Source organism: Petromyzon marinus, chromosome 64 (genome assembly GCF_048934315.1).
Source record: "Petromyzon marinus isolate PM22_M1 ecotype Great Lakes invasive population chromosome 64, UKy_Petmar_22M1.pri1.0, whole genome shotgun sequence".
Lineage (NCBI taxonomy): Eukaryota > Metazoa > Chordata > Hyperoartia > Petromyzontiformes > Petromyzontidae > Petromyzon > Petromyzon marinus.
The window spans coordinates 17,388,631-17,409,688 of record NC_133730.1 but is presented as its reverse complement, the minus strand read 5'-3'; the positions used below and the strand labels follow the sequence as shown (position 1 = coordinate 17,409,688).

At 44.0% G+C, this 21,058-nt stretch overlaps 1 protein-coding gene across 1 annotated transcript in view; it reads left to right on the top strand.

Moving 5' to 3' along the window:
• Positions 1-9,046: 9,046 nt before the first annotated feature.
• LOC142906393 (uncharacterized) overlaps positions 9,047-21,058 on the top strand; it is a 33,024-nt gene continuing 21,012 nt past the window's right edge. Inside the window, exons 1-3 of the mRNA XM_076054050.1 lie at positions 9,047-9,056; positions 9,404-9,432; positions 10,332-10,485. Coding sequence (XP_075910165.1) covers positions 9,047-9,056; positions 9,404-9,432; positions 10,332-10,485 — 193 coding nt within the window. The remainder of the gene's footprint in view (positions 9,057-9,403; positions 9,433-10,331; positions 10,486-21,058) is intronic.

The window sequence follows — 21,058 nt, the reverse complement described above, 5'->3', positions numbered from 1 at the left end:
CATTGACAATTACTATGATTAGTTTTAGCACGTGCATTATTTTGCATGTCTTTAACGGTGCACTTAATATTTTATACCACAATTCACATTTCAAAGACCATTAATGAGTAAATAAAAAAAATGTTCTTTGCTTAGGTCCTTGGTTACCTTGAACACCTATGATCTGCTCGAAAGAATACTGCATGGTCTGGATACATCCTTAAGGGCAAAGCAACAATAACGTTGAGCAACGTTCAGAAGAATGAAAGTGGGGAATATATTTTCCAAATAACACTTCCAAAACCTTGCAGTGGTGAAAGATAATATAATTCTTGATGTAAATCCCAGAGGTGAGCAAAAACTCCTGCTTTATGACATAGGGGCTATTGTTATGTGCAGACTGTTGGGGAGAAGTTTTAATCATATGCAGTGGATTTATGAAAAAAACTGAATAGATGCAGAAATATTGGCATATAAACGGTACTTAATGTTTTAAAAAACTACACTGATTGTTAGTTTATAATTGTGATGGATAGTTTGTTGATGATCTTTAAAAAATGTGTCACTTTGGTATAAACGTTTTATTTCACATAAATGTATTTCGTCAACATTTGTCATCCAAACCTTCTCCAACTGCCCACGATGCCTCCCGGATACCCCTCAAACATACAGGCATGCCTTTTGGGAATGTCCAGACATTAACAAGTTTTTTCAAATCAACACTTGCTACTTTAACCACATTCACAAAACGAGCGTCTCACCCTCACCAGACACATCCCTATTGAGGTTGAAACCTCAAGGCCTTTCCAGGGGGGCAAATACATTACTGTGTATTCCAAATGTTCAATGTTATGGCAAAACGCACCATTACAGCCAACTGGAAAGAGCATGCTCCCCCAACAGTGCAGGAATGGGCCAATAAACTTTCAAAATTTGCCACTAGAGCATCTAAGTGTCAAACTAAGAAGCTTACCACCAACCATGGAACCCTTTCACGACCTCTCCTCCAGTAGGCATTGATTCTTAAGAGTATTCATTAGGACATTTAGGCACTTCCCCCCCTCCCTTTTTTTCCTACAGGGGTATCAGAGCTTAGGAAGACTGGGGTTGTCGATTTTATTTCAACATGCAGTTTAGACAGGTTTCCATTGAACTGTAATTCGTAACGTGTGTTTGTACTGGTGTCAACCCCCTTTCACATCCTCTGTACCTGATATCGTTTTGTTGATTAAATACTTTTGGGGGAAAAAAAATCGAGCCATCTACGCTCCTTCATACTGGGGTCAACAAGGGTCCCTGGCACAATCGGCAAATACGAAATCCACAAACTCTGAGGCATAAGACAAATAGGGTTTGATTTGTACTACGACAACTGCTCATTTTGTTTTATGTTACCCTACATTAACCCAACCATGGAGCGGGAAGTATTTATTTAAATGTAAAATATGATTAATGTGTTTTTAGTGTAATCTCTAGTGCTGTACTGTACACGCTAAAGTAAATATGAAAATTAAGATGAGGTTAATAACATGTACTTTTTTTTGCAGTTTAAAACATGAACTAAAAATACTTTTACATACTATGAAAGATGATTTCATGTGGTTTTCATGGTCTCATAATCGGGAGCAGTGCAGTTAGAGTATAGTACTTCTTTATGATGCATAAAGGAATCTCATGGTCAACTGTGGATGGTCAAGCCGCAGGGGCACGATGGGCAAGCTATACCTCAATAAATTTGGCAACGGTCAAATCCGCGAAGGCTGAAATTAGAGTGGGCAAAGTAGCTCTTCGTTGGTGATGGAGCAATGCCTGTCATGTTGTACGCTTGCTGGCGAAATTTAATTCTTAATTTTATAGAGGGCCGAAGGCCCTGCAATCGAATCTGTATTTGTTAAACCATGCTATTGGATTTCAATAATTCAAATTTGGAGTCTTCCTTAAAGAAAACTATAGCTACTCTACAGTTCTCATCAAACTATTGACTACACTATCGATAGTTAAAATTTCTACTCATCGCATGTGTTTTGGTCATATTAAAATAGGATTTAAGAACTCCTTCCCTAGGGAGTCTTAAGATTGGCAAATAAAAGAAATCGGAGAGCTAAAACTTACCTGTGTGCATGCAACTTATAATCTGTTAATACATAGTGTGTGTATAGTAATACCTCGGTTAACGAAGTAAATGCATTCCATGACGTCACTTTGTTATCAGAAACGTCGTTACCAGAGTTAGGTATAACATCTGAGGCATAGGGGATGCGTTTCCGGACTTCAGAGAAGGGGGTACAATAGCAAAACATTGCTGCACAGTCGCCTTCACTTCGTCTGCTTGGTTTAAAATGGTCCTGAAGGTGCACGGCACCAACCCCAACGAATGGGTCACTTCACTTTTCATCTTTCCCGCCTCTACCCCTCCTCTTTATGATCTGCATTTTCCTTTACAAATATGAATAACACAATTCATATGGCAATATATAGTTATCGTAATTGTATAGTGAATATACAGCAGTGTGGCATATAGTGGGGTTGATAAAATAAGACAGTGTAAAATTACAAGTCTAATATTTTATAGTCTAAAGTATAGGGCAGTGTAGAGTAACGCATTGTATAATTCAAAGGTGATTTTTTTGTCTATGGATATGATATTATACCATGTAGTTTAGATTGAAGGTATAATATTACATTGTATAGTAGTCCAGTTTATAGCATAGTTATTAACGCAATACAGGACAGAGCAGCGCACCTATCCTATTCCTTTTTTCTTTCCGTTTTTCTGTGTACCCGCCGCCACCCTCCCCCGATCTGGTGGTGCTGGTACTGGTAACATGCTAATTCATATGTTAATTCGGCCCACACAGCTTAAAAAGACGCGATCCAGGCTTTGCAATGTTCACTCGAGCGCTGTCTTCTGGACAGTCCTGTTTATTCACCTGAAGAAGGCTACTTGTTTCATGGCCGAAACGTCGTGAGAATCTTTTTTATTGTTTTATTTTTATTATTTTATTTCCATTCCAAATCCACCCATTTTTTCGCCATATAGCATTGTGATATATAACGACTTATTGTTGGTAGCTTAGCTGATTGGAGAATATAGAGTTTATTGATAACATTAAGGTAATTTATATTTTAGTTTTTTTATTGGTTCACTATATAGTACTGTGAATAGCTCAGATGTGTAGGCCTTGACTTCAACATAGTCATTTCTGTGACCAGTCACTAGCTAATCACTCAGTTATTTCAATGCTAAATTCGCCTAGTTATTTCAATGCTAAATTCTCCTGTTTGATTTGTACTAAGTGCCTCGGTGAATGTGTATGCTCTGACTTTAACGTAGCTATTCCTGTGAGCAGTTACAAGCTAATCACTCAGCTATTTCAATGCTAAATTCTATGCTAATTCCATTGTCAAGGGGTGCCTCTGCGGATGTGTATGCTTTAACTTAGCTATTTCAATGCTAAATTCTATGCTAATCCCTTTAACAATGGGTGCCTCTGCGGGTGTGTATGCTTTAACTTTTAACATAGCTATTTCTGTGACCAGTCACAAGCTAATCATTCAGCCATTTCAATGCTAAATTATATGCTAATTCCTTTGTCAAGGCGCTTTGTTCCTCTCACACAGCTTAAAGGCCGTATCTGAACGTAGCTCTTTCACCCCAGCGCTGTCCTACCAGACAGTCTCGTCCCTTCACCTGATGAAGGCCGCTTGTGTTGTGGCCGAAACGTCGTGAGAATATTATTGTGTTATTTTATTTTATCAATTTATTATTTTATTCTCATTCTACGTGACTTTACCGAAAGAACCAAAGAAGGATGTGTGAGTGTTTGGGAACGTGTAGGCTTAGGTGTGAGTGTCGGGATAAAGGGGTCATCCTGTAACATTGTGAGCGCACCGTGTTGTCCCAGAGATACGCTACTGCGTGACAACTGGCAGGGTGGCTTGTCTAAAAATTTAAGACAGACCAACCCTATTGAATCGCCTCAGGTGAATGGGCACGACTGTTCTCACTAGACTTGACCCACAATACACAGGAGTGACTTGGCTTACCGAAAATATAATAGTAACACCGATAAAGGTGAGCCTGGAACAGCAGGCAAGAGACTAGGTGCCACACCTAATGCTGCGTATAATCAAAAATCCCTCACTGTCCACAAGACGGTATGCTTCTAGTCTATAATTAAGTTTCGGTGCCTCTAGCCGGTCAAGGATAGGGGTGTGCAGAGTGATCAAAGTTCTTGTCTGGGGTTTTGGTGATGGCATCCCACTAATCTGTCGGTTCCTTAAGAAATGCGACCAGGGGATGTTATAACTTGCCTGTACTTGCTCAAAGGATAACAACCCTACTTTTTCCACTCCTGCCACTTTCCAGCTGGGCCATTTGATGCCCTTACCCCTTATTCTCAACGAAGTGTTTACCCCATAGCGGGGATCATTACATCAGCCATACGAAAGAAGATGATATTACTGGTTTTTAAAAATCCAAAAAATTTATTTTTATTATTTTACGAGTGTTTTTAAGTCTGTACGCTCTCCCGTTTTATGTACGTTAACGAGAACGTACTCAACTTATTTATACCCTATCCCATTTTACGTACTGTGGCACGTTGCGATAACATACTCGAGATTTACGAACTTTACCATTTAGACCCAACATTGTTTACGCTGTTTAGCGACATTTACGTGCCAGGTGGCGCCGAAGCGTTCGCGTCCCTGACTGATCCACCATCCCATCTCTTTACTTCGATAAAATTTCTGGTTTTTAGGGATGCATCCTGGGCGTAAATCGGGGAATGTCTGTTTGTAAAAGTATGGTCTTAATTTTGCCGAAGTGCCTTAAACTTTGTGGATGACATGTGCTCGACAATAAAGATTTTAAAAATGTCGGACTTGTGTATTCACCCATTACTTAAAGGATACACAATACTGCATTACTTTGGCTGTTGAAAATCACTTGTTTTTCTTGTAAAGGATGATGGCCTATTTAGGTTGTTTTTCATGGAGTAGAGGGTAGCCCTGGCCTTTCTCCACTCTACTTACTGGTTGTTATTCCACCATTAGTGTCACCCTTGCTATGTTGCCCACCCTCAACAATCACCAGACATCATGGGACCTCCCTTGCCAGTATCAAAATATAAGAATAGGTTTTACCCTTTCTGGCAATAAAACAGGTGTTAAGATTTTGATTTAAAGCTTTCGTGACTACAGGAATTCATATAATAAAAGGTGTTAAGATGTTAAAACACCAAACTGAAACATTTTGCAAGCATCCATGTCTGCATCAAGCACATATACTTGTGGTGAGCATGCAAACAAACACGTGCTTTGATAGTATATGCATTGTCTTTGAAACGGATTGATCCACACCAGAGATCGCTTTCTTTAAAGCTAAGTCTCAAACAGTGTTAGACCAGAAGAAGCCAAAGGGCGAACAGCACAGAGACAATCAAAATATAAGAATTTGTTTTATTGCCAGAAAGGGTCAAACCTATTCTTATATTTTGATACTAGCAAGGGAGGTCCCATGATGTAGCTGCTCACCCCGAGCTCTCACTGTCCTCATAGTGGCATTGTCTTTGTGCTGTTCGCCTTTTTGCGTCCTCTGGTCTATCACTGAGATTTTGGTCTCCACTTCCATGCTGGGGCAGACATGTTGGAAGAGGTGGGAGTACCTCTCAGAAGCCAAATGGCACGGGGGCTTCCACAAACTCCTAACATTTCTGTCAGGCTGCGCCTATACAGCTGTGCAGTAAACTATAAAATTTCACATAATACCACCAGATTTGGGCATACATCACAATGCCTGACCACTTCCTACACAGTATACACTTTTATTATATGATACACTAGCTTTACTACCCGGCTTCGCTCGGGACTTGGATTCACCACGCCTGGCCGCCATTGTCTCCCTACACCAGTAACTCGTTTGAGGCTGAGTCGACCTAGGGGAGGCCTAGGATCGGTTCAAATAATCGTCACCGGTGGTGGCCATGAACGGGAATTGAACTCAGGTCGCCGGGTTCGTAGCGCAGCGCGCTAACCATAGGTACACATAGACGCGCTTGCTGCAGACACACAACTTTCAGGGTGCATTCGGCAGTAAACGACTGAAATAATAAAGCAATGCTGCGCGAAGAACGCCTTAGACCTGCAACACATTTGGATTTCACTTCAGCCGCGATCAGCAGGCACACTCCGTTTCGCTTCCGCAGACGGGTCACATGACAGATGTGACATCACAGCTCACTTGCCGTGCAAAAAATATATGCATTATTGAGCCCCCCCCCCCCCCAAAATACAAAAGTCTGTTTTATACTTTTTGCATGGTGTACAGTCTGGAAAGTACCCACATGGCAAATTTAAAGTTTGTTGCATGTTGGGAAGTACACTAAACATTTTGAACAAACACACAATCACAAATTTCCCTTTTATATATATGGAGATTACAGCACTTAGGGTGAAGCAATACACAATCACAGTGCAAACTGGAGAAAAATACCAAGCTGGAACTAATGCCAAAGTTTCCAATTAAATAAACGGCAGCGACAGCAAGGCCATTTTCAATCCAGAAAAACGCATGTCAAAAATGTTATAAATTGATTTGCATTTTAATGAGGGAAATAAGTATTTGACTCCTCTGCAAAAGATGACTTAAAACATGAGTAATTGGTGACAAAACCCTTGTTGGCAATCACAGAGGTCAGACGTTTCTTGTAGATGGCCACCAGGTTTGCACAGATCTCAGGAGGGATTTTGTCCCACTCCTCTTTGCAGATCTTCTCCAAGTCATTAAGGTTTCGAGGCTGACGTTTGGCAACTCGAACCTTCAACTCCCTCCACAGATTTTCTATGGGATTAAGGTCTGGAGACTGGCTAGGCCACTCCAGGACCTTAATGTGCTTCTTGAGCCACTCTTTTGTTGCCTTGGCCGTGTGTTTTGGGTCATTGTCATGCTGGAATACCCATCCACGACCCATTTTCAATGCCCTGGCTGAGAGAAGGAGGTTTTCACCCAAGATTTGACGGTACATGGCCCCGTCCACGGCCCCATTGATGCGGTGAAGTTGTCCTGTCCCCTTAGCAGAAAAACACCCCCAAAGTATAATGTTTCCACCTCCATGTTTGACGGTGGGGATGGTGTTCTTGGGGTCATAGGCAGCATTCCTCCTCCTCCAAACACGGCGAGTTGACTTGATGCCAAAGAGCTCCATTTTGGTCTCATCTGACCACAACACTTTCACCCAGTTGTCCTCTGAATCATTCAGATGTTCACTGGCAAACTTCAGACGGGCATGTATATGTGCTTTCTTGAGCATGGGGACCTTGCGGGCGCTGCAGGAGTTCAGTCCTTCACGGCGTAGTGTGTTACTAATTGTTTTCTTGGTGACTATGGTCCCAGCTGCCTTGAGATCATTGACAAGATACTCCCGTGTAGTTCTGGGCTGACTCCTCACCGTTCTCATGATCATTGCAACTCCACGAGGTGAGATCTTGCATGGAGCCCCAGGCCGAGGGAGATTGACAGTTCTTTTGTGTTTCTTCCATTTGCGAATAATCGCACCAACTGTTGTCACCTTCTCACCAAGCTGCTTGGCAATGGTCTTGTAGCCCATTCCAGCCTTGTGTAGGTCTACAATCTTGTCCCTGACATCTTTCTGATTGAGAAGGGGTCAAATACTTATTTCCCTCATTAAAATGCAAATCAATTTATAACATTTTTGACATGCGTTTTTCTGGATTTTGTTGTTGTTATTCTGTCTCTCACTGTTCAATTAAACCTACCATTAAAATTATAGACTGATAATTTATTTGTCAGCGGGCAAACGTACAAAATCAGCAGGGGATCAAATACTTTTTTCCCTCACTTTTTTTCCCTTACTCGTTCAGCACACCGGTTGTGTGTTGGAGAGTAAACCCACACCATTAAAAAGTCGAGTACGACGTTTCGACAGTAATTACAACCATCCTTATCAGGTGACAGCCAGAATTGGCTGTGTTTTGTAAATAACATCGCATCAGTTCATCTTATATGATAAGTCATCTCGCCAGGTAGCAGAGCACCCATCCCACAACAGGCAGATAGATCATATGCTAGTCGGAAGTTGACTCAACCCATCGTCCATTCTGGGGTAAGACAAGTAAGGAGCACTTGGATAAGAATGAGTATCAGTGGCCCTTTGGAGAGACTATGTGGTGCCACAACAGCGAAGCCTCTCCGTCGGAGCCGTTCCTGCAACGCCACCACGGGAGAGCGTCCGGGCCGACACTGCTTCTCCCTCACCACCCCCCAAATGAGCACACACAACACCCACACCCCCACGTAGGACCTCGTGGGGAAGTCACCTGGCCTCCAGGTTTTCACCCAGGGGCCCTCTTTGTAGGGACATCCCCCACGGTTTCCTGGGGCCAGGGAATTGGACGACTTCCCCCAGGTTGAATTACACCGCGGAGCCATGAATTGACGTGCAATTGCATGGTCACGACGAGGCTACTCAGTTACCGCGGTTAGGTCCACACGAGCACCAGGGGAAGCATCCGATTGGCCGGAAAAGTATGTTTGCACGCCGTGGCCAATGGCAACGACCCAACGGCGGCCCCTGTTGATGGGTAGAGAGGGAAGCGGATGTCTGTGAAGGCACCGAGACGGGCACACCAGTGGCGGTGGGGTATCGTGGGTTAGCCGGGCAGACCTTTGATGTAGAGAAGGATACGCCTCACCAAAGAGAAGCAGTTCCAGCCATCACATTAGGGGGCGAGTTAATTAAATGTTTGACCAAATATAACAGGCTAATTTTAAGTTGATAATTTTGTATGGCCTGCGAATGATGTTATAAATATACAAATGGCCCTTGGCAGATAAAAGGTAACCCACCCCTGCCTTAGGTGAACGCAAATAGTGAGTGTGGAGTGAGTTGGAACCTTGCCTCATATAAATTAGCTCGAGTAGGATTTGCAGTTCCATTTATAAGGTGCTTGCCTCAGAAACTCGCATCTTCCATCTCATCTCAATCATTCCAATACTTAACTTTATTTTTAGCCCAGGGGAGCCCCTGATGGCAGCTGTCCCCATATGGCACAAGGTGAACACAGCCCCAGGCTGCAAGTAGGTAGCAGTTTGCCAGTTGCCCGAAATGTTTCAATGGGTTTTATCAATTGGGTAATCTGCAAATATTTGTATTTATTTGAACCATGACCCTAGTGCACGTGGCCTACTCTTTTTCCTAATCGCGTCACGGGATTTGTCACATCCACTGTGGAGCATACGGCATATATTTTCTGGTAATACACCCACAGCATTAACCAGGGTGGCCACGGGGATGAATCGTGAACCTTGCCAACGAGCGGCAATGCCACCGCCAACAACAACTTCTGTTGCTTCCACCGTTGCTGATCGGGGTGTGGATCATTCGTTGTCTTTGCTGTGCAGGTGTCCCAGTGCAGGAGCTGCAACAGGAAGTACCAGCCAGTGCCACGGGACAGGGAGTGGGGGAGTGGAGCGCTCTTCAACTGCACAACCTGCGATAACACCTTCAGGTTGACGGCGATAAAAGGGACAGCTTGTATGTGTGTATTGATGCATTGATTCGCAAAGTTTACGCGAGTTGTGCGCGAGTGCGCATGAGATACGGTGTTTTATAAATAAAAATGTATATCGTAATACGAGAGGAGCAAACCATTTAAAAGGATGTCGCCACTCAAATACATTTGCATAGTGATGTAGAGTATAAAGTGGGGGGTGTGAAAGCAAACTGAGAGCAAATCCTCTGGAACCACAAAAGCCGTGTTGAGGACAGATAGTGGCAGCAGGCAAGGAATGAAACGCATCTCAGAGAGTGTCCACTGCGGAGATGGAGCGACGACATCGGCTCGCGCACAGGTGCTCGTGTTCGGTGGATTATTAAATTGTTTGGGGGAGGCCTTCATCCGGCAGTGGATTGAACATTGCTGCTGATGATGAGAACGAAAATCATTGAAAATAATTAGCGCAATGTATTTTGTATACGATTACGAAAGTAGTAAATATAGAGTATTATCAAAATAAACAACAGATTAATAATGAAGACGTATCAAATAAACCTTCTGAAGTGATCACAAGCATGGAACAAATCGATGGGGTCGTCAAGACCTTCCCCAAGCATGGCACGTCTTCTGATGCCCTGGGCGCTCATGGTTCAGAAGGCCTTACCAACTATATATTGTTTGAAACTACCCCTAATTTGTCCTGCTGTCGTGTTTTTGTATTATTTGTGGTTGTAACGTTCTGATCCGCCCCTAACTGGACATCTGTGAAAAAGAGCTTCATAGCTCATGGGATTCCTCCAGTATAAATCAATATTCTGCTTGTTTGTGAGCAGCGGCTGGGGACAGATGGGCGTGCCCACATCGCCGTGCTACCGGTGCCAGGCGGCGTGTGGCCCACGCGCGTGCAGCGCCCCGACACGCACAGCGCTGCGCGCCCTTCCGGGCAGCAGCTCAGCTGCATGGCCGAGGACTGCTACAACCCCCAGGGTGAGCGCAGCTGGAGGGCCACAGCGCCACTCCGCCGACTCTCGCGATCGCCAGCCACGAGCATTAATAAGCGACGATCCAATTCTCTCTGTCTCGCAGACCCGCAGGAGTTTTGCGGGGGGGAGTGGGAGGGGGGGTGATGTTGCTGTGCATTTCTCCTAATGAGTGGCTTTTGCAGACAATTTGCACAATTTGGACCGTGACGCCGACATTCCCTCCCATCGTCTCTTTCCCAAGATCTTGTAACCTCGCTCAATGCAAGAAATATATTTTGTTTTTTTCAACTTCAGGAGTGCTGTTTGTTGATGGCCGATGGGCATTTTGGGCCTGTGCTAAGCAACTGTGATAGAAAAAAAGATTTGGGCAAGGCAGCATATTGTTCCGGGGGTAGTTACCGACAGCATCCCGATGAAGAAATTAACACTGCAGTAAAGCGCGTGAGTGAATCGACATAATTCTCTGATCCGTTCTCTATACCGCTATCGTTTTATCAGCATTATATAAACACAAACCTCACTTTAAGACATCATGACATGCATAAATAACCAACCCAATAAGTTTTGTTGCTGTAATTGTTTGGGTGGAGCAGTACAGTAGCATTAAACACGTACCACTGATGAAAACCCCGTGCCCCTAAGTTTGATTCTCAGCCAAGGCTAACGTGAGCGACACTTGAACCAATCCTATTTAGTTTGTTTTCCTACCCCCGCACCCCCGATTAGCACGTTCTCTACGTACGGCGTGAAAGAAGTTCAACATACATATTCATTGGGTAACAATGATTACGATGACAAGTCTCGGCAGATGGTTGACGTTGGATGACGATCGCGAGAGACGGAGATTGGCTGCCTCATCATGGGGGTGGTGAGGACGGATAGGAATTGGCTGACGACGATGGTGGTGAGTATCTTTGTAACGATGGCAGTGGTGAGGATAGTAGTAGAGACGTACGTACGTTGAACTTATTTAGCACCGTACGTGGCCAACCGTAGACGACTGCGATACGCTGGTGGTAGTGTGGTGAGAGTCTCAGGTCGGTGTGCTTTTTGCACCGTGAGCACGCGTGGCAGGGCCCCCGGGTCCCCGGGACGCACTGTGTGCACGCGCGCACCCTGCACGTGACGAGGCTCGTCACGTGCTGTGTGCACGCGCGCACCCTGTACGTGACGAGGCGCGTCACGTGCTGCACGCGAGCGAGCCGCACGTCAGCAGCGCCTCCACGGTGGCCACGTGCATCAGCCAGGGCAGCCTCGTGGAGCACGAGGACGTCCTCATCGAGCAGGACCTCTTGGAGGAGGACGAGAATCGGCGCCACTGAGCGTGCCGCGAGCGAGGTTCCAACGCGAGTAACGCGCGAGCCTCCTCGGCGCCTTTGCGTTGGGTCGTGTTTTTAAATCGAGCTGTGAAAGTGCCTTGTTTTCTTCAGCTTTTAAAAAATAGCACTTGCCTAGAGTTGATTTGCGTTTAACCGAAGCACAATATTTACAATGCGTTTCTAAAGCCAACGATGACCCCTTGTTTATCGAAGATGGGGGTGGATGAACGGCGCGGTGGTTTTCGTGCATTGCGCTGTGAACCCAGCGAAGCAAGTTCGATCCCCGGCCACCGCTAAAAAGCAGTGCGGAGTGGTATCTGAACTGGTCCTGGATGCCCCCTTTGTTAAACAGCACTGACAAGCTGAGTGAAGTATGGTCAAACATCCCTCGTGAACAGCACTGCTTGAGGATATTTGACCATTTCTTTTTTGGCCCAAATTTTTATTCATGAAAAATATTTTATTCCACATCCTCCCTCGCATCATACATTGCAATATTTTGACACTCCGGGCAGCAGTTCCAAGGGGCATCTAAGGTATCGGGCATACCGGACTTATCGGGGCAGGCGGGAGGTTTTTTCCTCCTTTTTAAAGTGCTCTTGTAATTCATAATCTTAGCTCTTTCGGTAAAGTCACGTTGAAGGGAAACAATAAAACTGCCAAATCGCTGCGAAGGGCGTAAACGTTGTTTTTTTTTTAAATAAATAAATAAATACACCGTTTACAAATAAATACATTAATGCAAACCGACACACCTGATGATGACCGTTTGTGTTATGGTCGAAACGTCGTGAGAATTTTTATTGTTTTATATATATTTTATTGTTTCCCTTCAACGTGACTTTACCGAAAGAGCTAAGAATATGAATTACTGCAGTCACGAAAGCTTTAAATCAAAATTTGCTCTTGTAATTGTTTTGATTTTAACCGTATTTCGATTTAAAGCTTTCGTGACTGCAATGATTCATCTTCTCTGGTTCTTTCGGTAAAGTCACGTAGAATGAGAATAAAATAATAAATTGATAAAATAAAATAACAGAATAATATTCTCACTTATTCTCAAAACACAATAATATTCTCAAAACTAAAGTGAGAATATTATTGTGTTATTTAATTTTATCAATTTATTATTTTATTCTCATTCTACGTGACTTTACCGAAGGAACCAAAGAAGATTAACCGTGTTTTTTTTACTTTTTGTGTTTATTCACATAAACAGTTATGCGCACGAGGTGAAAAATGTTACGAAAAAAGTATTTACAGTCGGCATGTGAGACGTGATAACAATGGCTCTTTCATGCATCATGCTATCGTGCTGTATAGTCAGAGGGAAATTCAGTAGGTACCTTGAAACACGCCCTAATTGTTTCTGAGGTGGTTTATTTGAAATGTATCGGTTAGTGGAGGTCCACTGGCCAACTGGAGGGCATCTACTCTATAAGTGGCTAATCTGTATGCTTGGCTGTACGTTTGTTTCTATAATCTCCACGAAATTCAATTAACAAGGAGTCATTTTAAAACTAAAGTAGTTTATATTATATTAAAACAATACAAATACTTTTTACCTGATCAATCTTCTAATTTGGCGTTTTGGGGCCCTCGGACTGCTTAGCTGCTCTATCATTTACAATAGCTTGGCATGTGATGGCAAGCTCTTGTAAATTCGTACAATAGATAGGGTTATAGAGGGCGGGGTGGCACAGAGAGCTGTTGAAACTCAATGGCTTCTCTTTAGTCTCCAATAAAACCACCTCCATAACAAGGATCAACAACTTATATACAGCACGGCATATCTCAATGTAAAATCAAATACACTTGTATGTACGTGTAGCGCAGGGACGTGCGGTCAGGGGAGGCACAGCCTCACCTGTCATACTCCAATGAGAATAGCTGTTACGAAAAAAAAGAATAATCAAATAAAAATTTAAATTTTCCCACTGATCTGTGTTATAAATGTCATTTCTGTACGATTCCAAACATTTTTATAGTCAAAGTCGCCAAATTTGCGGAGCTCCGCTGCAAATACAGGAAGAGACGAGAGGTGAGGCAGCGACGCGCTCAACCTCCCCTCTGATTGCGCAACCCCTGTTCTGTAATGCTGCGTGTTTTCATAAGGCGAATTGGATATAATTCTATGAATGTATTAGGGAACACATTTTTATAACGCGCATACGAATTGGTTATAAAGCAATCGAGTGAACAGAACTACGTTGCGCGAGTAGGAACAAGCAGTTGTAAGGCGACCTCGGTGTAGCATCACACAAGGTGGGATGCTGCTGGATGCTCTTGATGCTACCCACACGCCTCAGTCTTTGTTCAGGCTGCGTACGCACATCACGTGTTATCGCAGACATTGCTTTACCCTATATTATGCAGGGTGCTTCAACATGTTTTTAACACTTATATGGGACTATCGTTTTTAATGGAAAAAGAACGGATAATACACTGTAACATGATAAAGAAATGTATGTTAATAGCTGCAAAAAGTCAAAGAGTCTCCACTTGCTCGCCATCATTGTCAACACATGCCTGGAATCTTCTCTAGGTGGTCTCCAGAGCCCGGAGGCACATTTCTTGTGGTATTGTTGCACATTCTCACAAGTATTAAAACAATTTAAGCACCCCGTACATTATTTATTGTAACGCGATTTTCCATAACGCGGTGTTCTTCAGGAACGCAACTACCGCGTTATAGGAAAATAGAACTGTATAATCATGCAGGGTCTCGAACTCAGGACACTAGAGGTCGAATAAATTTAAGCTCGATTTCAATTTCTAAGGAATATTTTAAAAAGTGATTCAATATAAAACTGCTACATCTTCCGTGTCGCCTCACAATGAGTTTATGGATAGGAAAGGGGTAGGGGCAAAACAATTTCTGCTCGGGGTCACCAAATAGGCCAGCACCACCACTCAAGGGTGGGAAAACCCCGATTTTTTTTTGCCCGACAAATCGGGTTATTGGTTTTAATGGAATTAAACCCGATTTTGCCGATTAAAACCTGGTTGTATTATCGGCGTCTCGTGCACACTTCAATCCTGCTCGTCGTCGTCGTCCGCCGCCGCGTCGTCTTCGTTGTCGCTCTCGCCGCTGGACTCGGTGTTGTCGTGGCCATCGCCGGGCGTGGGGCAGTCGTAGAACGCGTTGAGGTTCGACTTAATGAAGACGAGCTTCTCGACTGTGCTGGGCGCCAGGCTGTTCCTCAACTTGGAGTGGATAAATCCCATCGTCGAGCAGTTTCGCTCAGACGCAGCAGCAGCGGCGGTCGACGTGGCCATGCCGCCGTGCGCGTGACTCACGCGCACGGCGGCTGAGCCCGGGCCCCGGCCCGAACGCTGCTAATAGGTGCGTGCGACTGAAATCCCGACTTCGCTTTAATAAAACCGAATAAAACCGGATTTGGGCAGGATCCAGGTGCTCCGGTTTTATATAAAAAAACGATTAAAGCCCGAATGAATAAAACCGGGCCGTGCCAGCCTTGCAAACCACTGCCTGCATGTACCACGAGGAGACGTTTCCATGTCTTGCGCTCGCAGTCTCAGTCTCGCATACTAGACATGCCCCTCACCCATCGCCCACAAACACCGCCTTGTTGTGAAAGAGCCAACGCAAGAAGATCCCTAGGTTTGATCTTCCACGAAGCTCATGGTCCACCCTAAACTGTATCCACTGCACAAACCACGGCAGTAGATGCGGATACCTGATGCACAAGTGGAAAATTAAAAACTCCCCAGTAGTGTGTGACTGTGGTCATCCAGAACAGACCGTACAGCATATAACGACGCAACGCCCGATCCACAAATACGAAAGAGACATCACAGTGATGATACACTCCACTGCTCTTGGCGCGGTTGTCTGGCTTGACCACCTGAATGTGAGATTGCAGTTGTTGCTCTGCGTCTACATTAGCCAGCTTGAGGGCGGGGTGGGGTCTAAATCAGGAATTCACCATAAAAACACATGATTTCAGTAAAACAAATCCATATGATCTCGCAAGTGCGTGTCACATAACGGCATATCAAACACAATGTGACAACGAACTCACCTGCGATATAGCAAACTCAAGGTATCCGTGTGCTACCGATTTTGTCTTTATAGTACTGTATTCGCTATTCATGGTTTCCTGCTGCAACAAAAAAATGTTACAGCAATTGTTTTTACCTTTAGCTGGATCCAAGATAATGGATGGAGTGATGATGCAGTGGTTCATGCACTGCGTCATCTGAGTTTGATTCCTGGCCATGGCTGACATCGGTGACATCTGAACAGATCCTGTACCCCCCCCCAACCCATACCGAGCAGCATGGTAAAGTATGGTCGAACAACAAAAATGACCGACACGGTGTGTGGAGGCCCTTGTACAGCAGTGGACTCGCAAATGAGCTGTCAGGTTTGCTTTTGTAAATGAAAGTGTATTTTGGCATAAACTGAAAAATCTGAGTCTTGCTGCTCCAAACGAGCATGGGCTGCAATGCCATTCTGTATGCAGCTCTCAGCAAGGTGGTCAATATTCCACTTTCCTTTGGGAGGGGGAAACTCGATGTAACCACCACTTCTGCTCCGCCCACCCTCGTCCTAGGCTCTGTGTTCGATGTGTTCAATACTCACGTGGGTCTCATTCCTTTGACATTTGATGGTGCTGTTTGTTGCTGGACGCTTGGCGTCTTTGGGACTCTGCACAGATCAACTTGAATATTTTGATTGTGTGGAATAACCTCCAATATTTGCAATTAATCAATTACACTAATATTCGATTCTGAAGATTGCAATTTAACCGCACTGTATAGCAGCACTTTCAAAACAATTTTGCAATATGACCCTATTTGAAGACAAAATTCCTATTAAACTGACAATAACCATAATTTAAAAACATTTCAAGTGACAGGATATTTCTGTACGTTCATTTTGTGTCGGTATTATAGAACAACAAATATGAATTTTTTTGATAAATAAATGAAGCAATAATTTGGACTCACCAGGTCGAGTGTCGAGACGCGTGTTGCTTGAGGCATGCGACACAGCTTCTCAAAATCTTGCGGTGTGGCTGACATTGCACATCCCACCTTCAGCGGTCACATCCAAAGTCAGTGCGCTCACTCACGTGTACACTACATGCTTGCAAAGGGTACCATCGGTTTCGAGGCACGCGTTAAGATGTCGGGGTTTGCGGATTCTCTCTTTTCCGTGAGAAAAAAAAACTCATCACGTGACATTTCAACGAGTTGTTTCGTTTCAGCCGCGGTCACATCCATTGTTTTAGGCTGGGCATTGAAATGGGTTTCGTGCCTAGTGACACCTTTTCACGTCGAAATCAGGGAAATTGGTTGCGAAGTGTGCGTCCAGGCAGCTGAGGTGGTGAGTCTTCGCCCAAGTGGAAAGACACTTTGGAAATTGAGTGGAGCCGGCAGTTCAACTTCAACAAACTCATCTTGCACACACCATCTCTCACGGATGCTGTGATTTGATCGCTCATTTGTATATTTGTGGTTTCATTGCAACATTTGCATTCACGTCGTTTCGTTTCCCAACCACAGGCGCGTCTCGCTTAACGAGCGTTCTCCTTCACGAGAGTCTGCTATAACTCTCAATTTGTTCGCAACACGAGAACATGTTCCCGAAACAAGCGGAGGCCGATCAACCAAACGCGTCCCGTGTTGGCAAGGGCCGCTACGCTACAACAATGGGATCGTATTACCACGTTCCCTACGCCCAGCCATCAGATTCTCAATCTCCTGTGCTGCGCGTGCCGCCGGAGCACGCGCCGCCTGAGCACGTGACCCAGGTGGGGACCACGTGGTGTTGGTGGCGAAACTGTCATGGCGGCGCGTGGGGAGCTACTCGCGACTCCCGCTCACGGCCAACACGGGTGACGATTGTACTAGGTGGTCCTGGTACACTCCGAGGTCGACTCGGCATCAAATGAGTACGGTGTGTAAACATCGCCACCGGGGAGACAAAGGCGGCCGGGCGTGGTGTGAGCCATCCCACCCACACCCGAGGATCGGCGGGCGGGGCCGCCATCGCAAATTGCCAGCCCTCGCAAACAACAGCGGTCGGTAAGTAAGCTCTTGACTATGCATATATTATTGTTGTGTTACATATAGATTTTATATATCAGGTATGTAGTCTTCTCTTTGTGCCCGACGCTTAAGGGCTGCAGTTTTTGGTAGCGGCAAGTTTGAGTAAAACTCACGTGTACAGTATTTTGGCGGGACAAATGGAAATATCACAGAATCGTTTTGCGCGTTACCCCCTCCCCCCACCTAGAGGTTCACTCAATGTTTATTTTACTTTCTATCGAAAACAAGTGTTAAGATAAGCGTTTAAAAGTCAAACTTAACCAAGTCGTCAATTTAAGTGTCTTTTGTACATTTATGTTCGTAGGTTTGAATATATTCTGTCTAGATTCGTTTAAAAAGAATGCAACCTTCTCTGGCTACTATTAGCCCTCTTTTAGAATTGTGTTTCAACCGATTACCCTCGCTTGCCTGACCCATCACGGCTCTGAGAAATAAATGTATGACTAATGGACGTCAATGTTAACCAGTTGTCCATTTTGTGAGGTATCCCTAACTAGCCAGTAACTTGTAAGCGAATAAACAAACCAACGGCGTAATTTGTTCGCGCTCGCTGGTTACTTTTGGAAACAACATTGTTGATAATTTATTTAGAAAGGTCTTTTATACCGATCTAGGTCACGATATGGACTTCGATGTTAGCGTCGTAATTTTCTATTGGCAGATTCATACGTGATTATTCACCAGTGACTCATGTTTGCTATAATTTCACACATTTATAAATCACCTCACGTACTCCCCCCCCCCCCCGGTTGCGAACCACTGGCCTAGAGAAGCCATTAGTGACAGACATTACCATCACATCGACAGTGAGGATGGCTTTATGAGACCCAAGGCGACATGGAATGCACAAAAGACGTTTGAACTGCCAATGTGTTCTTTGCGCGGCATTGACCTGCAAGGCTGTGAGCCTGAAATCGGTGAACTAATGCAAAACGATCCCACCCAGTTGTGTCGCGTCATTGACAATGACCCTGAAGAAGAATGCAGTCGTGTATTTTGACGGTACAATATATGAAATGCACAATCGATGATTCATCTAGATGAAGGGTGAGCAGTCAGATTCATTCCCTCACCCATGTTAACAATTTTGGTCTACCGCACCGACTGTTTGCTCTCATGTACACACCGCACAGCGAATGACTTGGTGTTTCTACTTTGGCAGTGGTACACAAGCACAACAACAAATACATGGACGCATTCGTCAATAACACTGGCTTCTTCCAGGATAAAATATGGACAGTAAACCCTCTCAAACCACAAGGGTTATGTTCTTGAAAACGCGCGCGAATGTAGAAACCTTGTTGACCAGGAAAAATGGGGTTGCGTTCCTGGCACGAGTGAACATAGGGGGGAATAGTAAATGTTTAATACCACTGACTACAATAAATAATAAAATATGAATGACAATTCGTTTTTATTACCTTTCATGATGATTTGATGACAATGGAGATGGTGAGGAATTCAGGTGGACGACTCATCGGGAGATGCAGGTGTTTGATAACAACAACGCACAGTTATCATTTTAGCACTCGAGAGCACGTCTGTGATAGGCCGACATTTTGGCGTGGACTGTGAGATCCATCAAGAATGAGGCGAATGCAATCAGGGAAAGTGTTGCGGCTATCGCCCCCCAGTGCTGTGTTCTCTTATCAATAACTATCACATTTTTACTGTGAACAAGATTTCTACATATTCTTGGTTCTTTCGGTAAAGTCACGTTGAAGGGAAACAATAAAATATATATAAAACAATACAATTCTCGCGACGTTTCGACTGCAACACAAGGCTGTAACCCTCGTGAATAGAGAAGGTTTACTATATTGGCATAGTCACTCTGGTTTGTCAGTGCGTCGTCAACCGCGAGCCGGTGGGGAGTGTCAGGGAAAGCTGTCCCAGGTAGTCCAGGAAGCCGGTAACATGACTTCTATGATTTCATGGGTGCCACATTTCTATTTACAGCGATGTTCAATGTACTGCTGGATCACGGCTTTCCTACTAGAGCTCCTTCTACTGGAGGCCCCTTCCACCAACAGTGACGTGAGCAAGCAATTCCAGGGTTGCACCTTTACATTTTTAAAATTAATGTATTTATTTGGTAAGAGCGTGTGTGTGTGCGAGTGAGTATCAGAGCATGTGAATTCTGTATGTTCGCCCGCTATTCCGCAGTGTGAGTATGCAAGAGGTTGAGTGAGTGAATATAAGAGTGAGTATAAGAGAGCGTGGAGTTTGTATGTTCTCCCCCATTAACATTGCATTTTACTATATCAACATTGATAAATGGTAACATATATTACAATACAGTAGCCTCTTGACTATCCGTGCTAATGCCGAGGACAGCCATGGCTAATAAAAAATTGCGGACCATCCAAAAATATCCATTTTACGTGGATCTCTTTGCCAAAAACCACTAATATAGATATACATTATGTTTAAGTTAAGGAAATTGAGTTTGTTAATGAACAACATTTTTTTAGTAAAGAATGTATTGATCTTGTTTTTTGTTACAAAAGTATTTGATTTAGAACGAATGCTAACGATCGACCGAACGATGCACATGCTCAGGGATAACTTTCCTGCTCCCGCGCAGAAGACTCGGCCCACTAAGTGGACAGAAGCAGAGCCACGCCAATCAACATCAAACTCCGCCCACTTGTAAAGATATGCAACTAAAGTACCGTAGGGGCGATCACATGGATTTCAGATTAACCGGAGCACGTGACTTGTAATAAACATTTCCATGAATAAGTGTATCACTGTTTTTAGATTATTAATTTGGGATTAAGGGAAACATCCATGAGTTATTAATTTGTGTCAATATCAGGTGCGTGGTTAATCCTCAAATGGGATAAATCGCAAGCGGATAATTGAGTCAACTGTATTATGAACTAAATCGACATTAACAACATTGCATTCTTCTATATCAACATTGACAACCTTTATAACATTCTTAACATTGTTTAGAACAATAAACTATGATAAAATTAACAACATTGCATTCTACTTGATAAACAACGATAATATTTCGAAGGTGGTAACATTATTCATGACTATAATAAACTGTTATAACAATTTCTGTGCTCCCCTCTGTCACGCGCGCTCCTTTATGGCGTGCCTTCCTCTACTACTGCTGCCACTAAACACTGAGGGGTTAGCATCTTCATCATTAGACCTCCTTTG